The following is a 9499-nucleotide window of genomic DNA, read 5'->3' on the forward strand; positions in this document are numbered from 1 at the left end:
ATCGCGGTCTGCGAGTGCCGTGTTATAGGAGGATTAACTGTATTACATACATACACATTAAAGGTTAATAAAAAGAAATTTGTAGTAACTTTGTTCCTTATTATTGCTGCGAACGTTCCGATTTAATAAAAAAAAAATCCTTTTTGTTATTTCGCATCTCATCGAATACACACAGCATCCGAAGAGGACTTAGGTAAAATCTCTTTATGCGATTTTTATTTTATATAATACGCTTGAATAATAAATTCTAGCGAGTTCTTATTTTAATCGGTAATAGTTATATTTCCTGTTTAAAAACGCTCGTCTCTCTTTACAATGCTATTTTTTCTAAACACGCGAGTAAAAACGCTGCCTTTTTTATGCTGCTACATAGTTACATTTGGAATTTTAATTTAAATTTCATTGAGAAATAACGAATACGAGATTAACGTGTTTTCCCCTGTACATGTGTGTATGTGTGTGTGTGTGTGTTATTCTTTTCTTTTCTTTCATTTTAACCATTTTTTAAACGCCGCATGAAAAATGATGATAGAATACGCTTTCACACTAATTACAGCCGCTTGACAAATGGAAATATTGGGTGATCCGAAAGTTCTCTTGGCTAATTTTAAAAATCAATTATTCTTTTTCATGATTTGAATTCAACTTTATTTTTCTTCGGATTGTTAAATTATTAAAAGTAGATCTAGAAACTTTTTAACAACCCGAAGAAAAAAATAAACCTATAAGTTTATTATACTAATTAATAATAATAATAGTAACTATAAAAATATTTCTGTCAGCAATATGTCGCAAAGTTATACGAAGCAACTTTATTTTTTCGAATACTTTGTTGGCGCTCTAATTTTATTTATCTTTAACAAACATGCGCAAAACTAAGAAGCGTAAAATTAGTAGAACATATTTGCAATAAGTAATATAAATAAATATTATGCATGCGTAAATTATTAATGAGTAGAAAGAGAGAAAATTCGTTTGAACATAATCAAATATAATACGATCGATAATTCAAAAGATTTAAAAAAAAATCAATTTTTTATAATTTAAGTATATAAAATTAAAACCATCATGGCGGATCGATCGCTAGAAATATGTGAAATTTTTAAATATTTCATTTATTAATATTAATTCATAGTAATTATTTGTGATAAAGAATGTCTAATGCCTGTTAGAACTTATTTAACGAAATTTCTAATAATTTTGTGAATTTTCTTTAGCTGGAGTTGATCGTCCAACGAGAACCGTGTCTTTGAAAAGTGATCGAGGATCAAGAAAATTTCAATCCTTAGAATTGGATACCGTTGTCGAGGAACGATCTGATCCTGAACAAAGTACTGCATTGGAATTGAGTAGTCCTGACTAGCATACAATATTGGCACCACCGAGGTTATATTTTATTTTATAATATTTTCATTCTATATATATTTAATAATAATTAAACTTAATATATAATTAAACAATTTGATATAGTTTTAATTTGACGTGATACAATTAAATATTTATATTATTATTAATTGAAAAACACAAAATTATAAAAATAATTTTGGCACTAAAAAATACACGCCATGTTAATGGAACAAGAAATCGAGCCCAGCGATTGGTTCGTGCTTACACCCAATAAGATACGTCATTCATAAAAGTAAGAATTACCGCGAATTATGATTAAGTTTGAATCGATGAAACTTTAGAAACTTATTCTATTTCTTCGTATCAAAATGAATTTTAATTTTGACACAATAATATTATAAATATTTATTTATAAAATCTATATTTTATTTTTTTACAGATCTCCTAGATTATCCAAATCTTTAGCGGTGCCTATAGATCATAGCCCCCTATGGACAGCTTTGACTCAAGCTAATACGGTATCTGCTAACTTTGGAGATACCTAGCAGGAAATTGAAGACGAGGGAAGTTACATCCAAGCTCTCGTCCTTGATCTGCCAATTATTTATTAAACTACGCTTATATCCACAATGGAGGACATTTTTCTCAAAAATATTCAACTAGAAAATTTCAACAAGACACTTTTTCGTATTTGGAAGTGTGTTTTAAATCGTAGAATAGTAATAATAATAATAATAATAAAATTTAATTGTAAGATTTATAAATAAGCTTTGCATATGAGAACAAGAAAATATATAAGAAATTAAATTTTATACAGAAACGATCATCTATTCCTGATGTCTTGAAACTAAACGTAAAGCTTTTTACATGTTAGTAATAATGATAATTAATTTAATATACATATATAAATATTTACTAGATATTGTTAATGTGTAAATATAACTTTGCTAATATATTACGTAAAAGGTAAAGTTATATAAATAAAGAAAGAACAAAAACAAACAAGAGGATTATAATTAAAGTCTGTATAAAGAAATTATACAAAATTTTTTTCGCTTTCCTTATCATTCTGTGATTTACGATTTATTTTAATAATTGAATGTTCATCAACGAAGATCATAAGAAAATATTAATATTGGGTCTTCGTCTTTAAAAATATTTACATAAAAATGATGTTATTGTAACAAAATAATTGATACATGATACTAAAAATTAATATATCAATGGTCAGCATTTGAAAGAAACTATTTATATGACACTTTTTAAAACCTATGTAAGTTTCTTTAGTATTTCCTATCAATGCATAGATATATATATACGCGTTATATCACATTGACTTGAAATGCATTTCGATAATAAAAGAAAAAAATCTTTTCTCATTTAATTGTCTAATGATAAGTTTACAAAATTATACTTAAAACCCTGGTATAATCCTTCCTTTTTTAGAAGCTTTTTTAAGCTTATTCGTCTTCTTCTCTTTTTTCCTTTTGCTAATATTATCTTGTCTTTTATCTTGTCTTTCTTGTTTAGATTTCTGTACGGATTCTAATCTGGATTCCCACTTTTTGGAATTCCTCTTCTTTTGGAGTTCTTGTCGTTTAATTGTACGTTTCAGTAAATCTGGATCATCTTTAACCTAATATTTTCACGCATATTATTTACATGTTGTTAATATTCTATCTACATACTATTTACATGTTGTTTATTTTAATATTAAAATATCCATTAACACATTGATGATGATATTCTATGATAAGTATAACAGTTTCTTATTATTCATGTATAAACATCTTCATTGCATTTTGCTGTAAGGTATTCGTATCATAACTCTAAATACATCGATAAGTGTATATTGTGTGCTTGCAAAATATTTCGATTTCGTATAGCTTAATTGTAATTTTACTTTTATACATATGTGACACGAATTAGCATTTTCCATCAGCAATGTGTTAATAAGGAAATTAAGTATCAGTAACCTTTTCTCCATTAGCCCTTGCGAGTGCAGTTTTCCAAGCTTCTTTTTCTTTTATTTCCTCAACTTTGTCCTTTTCACCGGACTGTTCTAATTCCTTCAATTTTTCACTTTTTTGTTGCAATTGTTGAAGAATTTTCTTTGGATCTTTCTCACTTTTCAAAGATTTCTTTTTTGTTCCAATCTCTGAGAAATCAAATTTACTAAAGACCATCTTACCCTCGGAATTAAATACAGGTTTAGGTTTATGAATTTTGGGCATCCCATTAGTTTCAAGATTAAACATTTTTGAACCAGCTGCTTGCTGTTCTATTCTTACTAACTTTTTCTGCATTAAACGTTCCTCTTTTTTGGTTTTCTTTTTAATTTTATTCTTTAAAGTTTTTTTCAAAAGCTTCTGTTTGTATCCCAATTTTTTCACATTTTTTAATTCCTCTAATTTTGCGTGTAATTCTTCGAAAGACCGAGCTCGCGTCGTCGTTTTACCTGGAACTGTTAATATATTTCAATGTAAATATGAATAAAGAAGAATATCATTTCAAAGTAATAGAAGTTCATCATATAAATAATAAAAACCTCTTGTTTTAATGTTGTCTCTTTCTTCCTCGTTTTCATCTTCATCTTGATTGGCTATAATAAAAGAAAACATATTAAAACATAAACGATTTTTAATATAAAACATTTGCATATAAATACATACTGCACTTTTTAGGTTAAGTTCTTTAAAAGATATTCTTACCTAACTCAAACATAGGCATAGGTATTTTCGAATATATATTTGAAATAAATTGGTTTTCTTCGTAAAGTAATTCCTTCACTAATTTTACATTAAAAGCTTTAGCCATTTTTAATTGCATATTCTATAAACTCACGTGTAAACCTTACAGTTGTAATACAGGTAAAATAGTTGCTACTGCACTCACATTTCAGAGTTTCTAAAAATATCGAGAATGTACGCAGCGCTCCCATGCGTACGTTAGAGAAATTATTCCAAGAAAACACGTGCAATGTCTTCTAAATTATTCTGTATATTGATAAATGATTATTTTTTAAATATAATATTACGCCGATATAATTAAATATATTTATTTATTTTTATTATATATTGTAGATTGTTTTTGTGCATAAATTTTATACAAAATTATTTGAATCGATCTTATCGTATACATAATAGTGCCCAAATTGAAATACTTTTTACAATGTTAAAAACTTTACATCATTTTATTGGTATCGGTAAAGTAGACTTCGTCTATTAATCTGTGGTTTTTTAATACAATAAAACAAACCCATTGTAGATTTTTTAAATTTCTAAAACTTCCTGTGATGTTTTTAAATAAACGTAACAGTATATTTTACCACTTTCCAGAGTTGTTCTCATTAATAACACTGCTATTGGTTTGTAGTTCTCAAAAGGATGTAAGATATAATGAATACCAAAATTTTTATGCGCATTGGCAACAATTATGCTTTCAACAGGAATAATTTAAGAGTCAGTTGAATTATTGTGTTTAGTGACTCGATAAGATTAGGAAACTTAGTAGTCTCATCGTACATAGTTACATATTGACAATTTAAACTATCCGTCTCATATTTTTGAAACATTTCATATATATGAATTGAAGAATTTCTTAGCCTTTGAAACTCTTTGATGATAATTTGATTACAAATTCCTGATAAGTATTAAAATATGCTTTAAAAAAGTTACATTTAAAAATGAATTACTTTCTATCGTTGTCTATACAATGTTAGCGTAAAGATTTTTTACTTTTATGAAAATGATGACCGATATTAAAATAATAATACTATAAAAAGAAAGGAGAAATATTAATTTTCACAAAGAGGTCAAGACAAATACTAAAGAAATACAATCAAACTTTGGATTAGGAGTAACTTTGTTTACGAGTGTTCTGCAAGACGAATAAAAAATATGAGCATATTCGTACTAGTGAGTAAAGTGCGGATTAATTTGTTTAATTTTTACTTACATTAGTAATTTGTATTTTATATCACATTGATTGCATGAATAAATAATTATAGAAAAATTTATCTGACTTTTCATTACATATGTATTTCTTAGGACACAATTTGTTTTGATATACGAGTGCTGTAAAGTGTATTTACAATTTTCCTACTTTTAATTAAACACATTCAACCTTATCGTGTGAGATTTAATTCGATTTACTTCGAGACATGTGTTCATAATTTAAATGTTTCCCGCCACTTCGTAATGGCGGCTGACGAGAAGTAAAACAGTCAGATTGAAGAAAGTAGCGTGGGTAGTAGTTAACAAAACCGATCGGTGTAGTTCTTAATCATACCTATCGAATTTTTCATTGTCTAATAGTTTTGTCTTCATATCTTTTCTTATCTTCCTTTTTTCTTGTCCTCCAAATTGACGAAGTCACACGAATTGAGAGGGAGAGAAAAAAAAACTAGAGCCGAGGGTAGATAGAACTTTTTCCGTCATAGTTACCTGCTTAACTTTTTCTCGTACAAGACGAAGGAACGAAGAATAGTAAATAAGATAAAAGAAAAAGAAAAAAAAGAAAAAAAGAAGAAGAAGAAGGATGACGAGAAGAAGGGAAGGCGTCGACTTTGCGTCGTAAATAAAGAAGGTGCGCGGTAAAGCAACATACAGAAAGAGAGCGAGAGAGAAAGAGAGTGGCGTGTGAGCGAGTGAGTGAGCGAGTGATTGAGTGAGAGAGTAAGAAAGAAGAAACGCGCGCGTGTGCGAGAGGGAAAGCTGACTGGGTTGTCGCTAGTGTGCACGAGGGTGATTGGTCAGTGATCGGCTATTATGGCCGGCGATTGGCGCGTGCGGACATAGCGCAAAGTAGGAGCGCGTAAGAATAAGTAAGTAAGGTCGAGGCGAGTGTGCGCGGCAGTCACTCGCGGACTAGAAGAGTGAAAAGAGCGAGGAGAGGAGAAGAGAAGAGACGGTCGTTCGTTCGTTCGCTCGCTCGCTCGCTCGCTCATTCCTAAGTTCGTTCGTTTGTTCGTTTTTTCGTTGGTTGATCTCTGATCGGTGCCGCGTTGCCTTGTAAGGCGGAGGAGAGTTGGTGTGGTACGCGCGTGGACATAAAATAGTGTGTGTATATGTGTAAATCGTGTGCGTGTGTAAGTGTAAAGTCGCGTCCAAACGCTTACCGGATGTTCTAAAGACGACAACAACGACGACGACGACGAGGACGAAGACGACGAAGAAGACGAAGACAACGAAAACAACGACGAAGACGAAGACGAAGACGATTACGTTGGAAAGGGAAAGGAAGAAGACGGAGACGAAGAAGACAACGGTGACTATTTTGCGAGGATACGAAAGCACGAGGACGATAAAAAGGAAAAGGAAGAAAAGAATACGGAGGACGATCGCTGCCGCCGTCGCCGAGGAGGGCGCGCACGGTTTTATCCTCTCGTGGCAGCATTAGTCTCCAGATAGTAGTAGTGTAGTAGTAATAATAATAATAGTAGTAGTAGTAGTAGGAAAACAAAATAATAATAATAATAGTAAATAGTAGGAGAGATATATTGATAGGAAAAGAAAAAAAAGTGCACAGTGTGTGGTTGAAGAAGCGGCATGCATGCTGGCTCTTAGATTAATGATTTGAAGGCAAGATTTCATTGAAAGAAACACAACTGCGCGTATTCACGGGAAAGAAGACGGTGTACGAGTGACGGAGGTGCGAGCAAGAAAGCAAGATTTGATAGAAAGAGACGAGGAGTACTTTGAAAAACTAAGAGAAGGGGAAACAAGAGCGAGAAAGCGAGTGAAGAAAAGGCAGACAGAGAGAGAAAAACGAACGAGAATTGTCGAACGTTAGTACGCAGAGGAGACAAAGGCCACGGTGGCGGCGGCATCGACGACGACGACGAAGACGACGACGACGGTGATGGTTATGGTGGTGGTGGTGGTGGCGGCAGCATAACCTCCAAGTACCGACGAACCTGAGCTTCGTGTCGCGCGCGCGTCACGAAAAATATTCCCCCCTCTCCTCCTGATCCTCCTTCTTCTCCTCCTTCTCTCTTTCTCCTCCTCCTCCTCTTCATCCTCCTTCTCCACCTCCTCACCTCCTTCTTTCCGTTCGTTGCGTTTTTCGACGACGGCGAGTAACGTTGTTCGTCCGTAAAGTAAAACCGTGAATAATAACGTTTGCATCTCTCAAAGGTATACGACGTACATATATATATATATAAAAATATATAAAAGAATATAATACCTTTTTGCCTACATTGTATCCCCCAACAGTTTTTGGGCTTCCATAAAGGCAAACGCGTGCGAGCGAGAAAGAGTTAAGGATAACACGTGTACGAAACGCGGTCTCGTTCTTATTATTCGATCGATAATTAATAACAACAACAATTTGAATAAATTTAAAAAAAAAGGATAGTACTAGCGCGTATAAAAATCCGCGTGCCGGTTATAATATTACAATTAGTGCTTGGCGAAACAGTTAATGGATGAAACTGGCAGGATGTTGCAACACGGAGGATCGGGTGTCGGTTTGATGGGAGCTAACCAAGCTCAAGGGGCCCAAAATACCACAGGCTACGGCACCATGGGACCCGTCGATGGATCCGCTGCTCAGGGTCCCGACCAAGCTGTCGAGGCTAGAAAACAGGATATCGGCGAGATCTTACAACAGATCATGAACATCACCGACCAAAGTCTCGACGAGGCTCAAGCAAGGTTAATAACCTTTTCCTTTTTTTTTTTTTTAATCCTCTTAAGAAACCCTCTATCAAATTTTAAACGGTTTAGGTTTTTAAAAAGTTTGTAGAAATCTTATTTATCATATTTTCGGATTGAGGGGGGATGGATATAACTTTTATTTACGATACGATTAGATCCTTTTTTTTATTAGTAGTTTTATAGTATTTAATTAGTTACGTATTGTACTACCTTCGATGATTTCAACGTTGATTGCGAGAACACGCTCGAGAGAATACGATAAGAGAGCCTCTTTATCTGCGAATGAATATTTGCTTATAATCGCTAACGTCACGATCCTCGTATGCGCCGAATAATAATCCCTCGGAAACGATTCTACTACGATCACATGATGTGTTCTCTTCTTCATTCTCTCATTCTTTATGTATATATATACATATATATATATATGTGTGTGTGTGTGTGTGTATTTATCTCATTTGTTTGTTACAGGAAACACACACTTAATTGCCACAGAATGAAACCTGCCCTGTTCTCGGTACTCTGCGAGATCAAAGAAAAAACAGGTGAGCGATTACCCCCCCCCACCCCCCCTTTTTTTTCCTTTCTTCCTCTTTTCTACAAAACATATGTATTTCATTCTTTTATTCATTAACGTACGTTCTTGTCTTCCTCTATTTTTCATGTTACGTGTTATATATGTCGATATTTTGATAATATATTTTGATTAATCTTTACGATATTCAACGAGAATTCGTTCGTTTTCGACAATCAAAGGAATCGTTTTAGTTGTATTACTCGTAATTCGATGGCGCATAATTTTTGTCTCGTTATTTCTCGTTTCAATAATAATTATCATCGTTACGACGGTCAACAGATGTTTTTATGTATGTCTGTTGGTGGCTGCACATATATTGAACGTAGAAAATCGCGTTTACATGCTTTGCGATAACGTTCACGATAAGTTTGCCAATTATTCAATCTAATACGCGATTTAATTTCTTGAATATTTTTCTAATTACTATTTCATAGATATTTTATCGGTTGAAAAAATGTTCACCAATGTTCAAAATCTTCTATCAAAAAAGAAATAAAAATGATGATTTTAAGAAATGATGATTTATTTGGATAGAAATATAAATAAACGTTTATGCAAAAGTTGATGATATTCTTGTCTCTTTAATAATACTTCTGAATGATTGAACATTAACATTGATTTTATTTTTGAGGAATGGTTGTATGTGTAGCTCTAGGTTAGCTAGCTAACCATCTACAACGAGATTATAGATATTTATTATGATATAAAATCGATTCGATCTATTTTCTTTATTTTCTAATAAGAAAATCTGTGCACGGGGCTAATAAGAAAAATGGTGTTCGTGCAACAACTGGTACTTAAACGGGGATTTACTTTGTCGCATATTTACTGAGGAGAACATTGACGATAACGTGATTATCGTTTTACTGTCTCGATCCTTTTCGAAAAGATGTGCTGATTCTCAGAGAGAAAG

At 32.5% G+C, this 9499-nt stretch overlaps 2 protein-coding genes and 1 long non-coding RNA gene across 6 annotated transcripts in view; 2 read left to right on the forward strand and 1 right to left on the reverse strand.

Moving 5' to 3' along the window:
- LOC106790425 overlaps nt 1-2243 on the forward strand; it is a 44888-nt gene extending 42645 nt beyond the window's left edge. For both annotated transcript variants that reach the window (XM_014755298.1, XM_014755297.1), the window contains exons 4-6: nt 176-193; nt 1218-1386; nt 1787-2243. In XM_014755298.1, the coding sequence (XP_014610784.1) occupies nt 176-193; nt 1218-1363 (164 nt within the window). In that variant the 3' untranslated portion in view covers nt 1364-1386; nt 1787-2243. The remainder of the gene's footprint in view (nt 1-175; nt 194-1217; nt 1387-1786) is intronic.
- A 150-nt stretch (nt 2244-2393) lies between these two features.
- On the reverse strand, nt 2394-5726 carry LOC106790422 (surfeit locus protein 6 homolog). 3 transcript variants are annotated; one of them, XM_014755295.1, is made up of 4 exons: nt 5638-5726; nt 3896-3949; nt 3324-3811; nt 2394-2983 (listed from the first exon to the last, which is right to left on the reverse strand). In XM_014755295.1, the coding sequence occupies exons 1-4, from the start codon at nt 5651-5653 to the stop codon at nt 2762-2764; spliced, it is 780 nt and encodes a 259-aa protein (XP_014610781.1). In that variant the 5' UTR covers nt 5654-5726; the 3' UTR covers nt 2394-2761. The 3 variants fall into 3 exon arrangements, with proteins under 3 accessions (XP_014610781.1, XP_014610779.1, XP_014610780.1); XM_014755293.1 differs by lacking the exon at nt 5638-5726 and adding an exon at nt 4059-4294; XM_014755294.1 differs by lacking the exon at nt 5638-5726 and adding an exon at nt 4192-4292.
- Nucleotides 5727-6861: 1135 nt separating this feature from the next.
- On the forward strand, nt 6862-8551 carry LOC106790423. The gene is made up of 2 exons (XR_001382075.1): nt 6862-8006; nt 8481-8551. It is a non-coding gene; the product is annotated as an uncharacterized LOC106790423 (long non-coding RNA).
- The last annotated feature ends 948 nt before the right edge of the window (nt 8552-9499 follow it).

The sequence above is a fragment of the Polistes canadensis genome, unplaced genomic scaffold (genome assembly GCF_001313835.1).
Source record: "Polistes canadensis isolate GaletaPanama2010 unplaced genomic scaffold, ASM131383v1 scaffold_238, whole genome shotgun sequence".
In the NCBI taxonomy this organism is placed as follows: Eukaryota; Metazoa; Arthropoda; class Insecta; order Hymenoptera; family Vespidae; genus Polistes; species Polistes canadensis.

What these genes read in the sequence shown, in the direction of transcription:
- LOC106790422 (XM_014755293.1), bottom strand. Translation starts at nt 4,176, where the DNA reads ATGCAATTAAAAATGGCTAAAGCTTTTAATGTAAAATTAGTGAAGGAA. An exon ending in TATGCCTATGTTTGAGTTAG is followed by an intron (nt 3,950 to 4,058) that starts GTAAGAATATCT and finishes CTTTTATTATAG; the next exon opens with CCAATCAAGATGAAGATGAA. An exon ending in AGACAACATTAAAACAAGAG is followed by an intron (nt 3,812 to 3,895) that starts GTTTTTATTATT and finishes ATATATTAACAG; the next exon opens with TTCCAGGTAAAACGACGACG.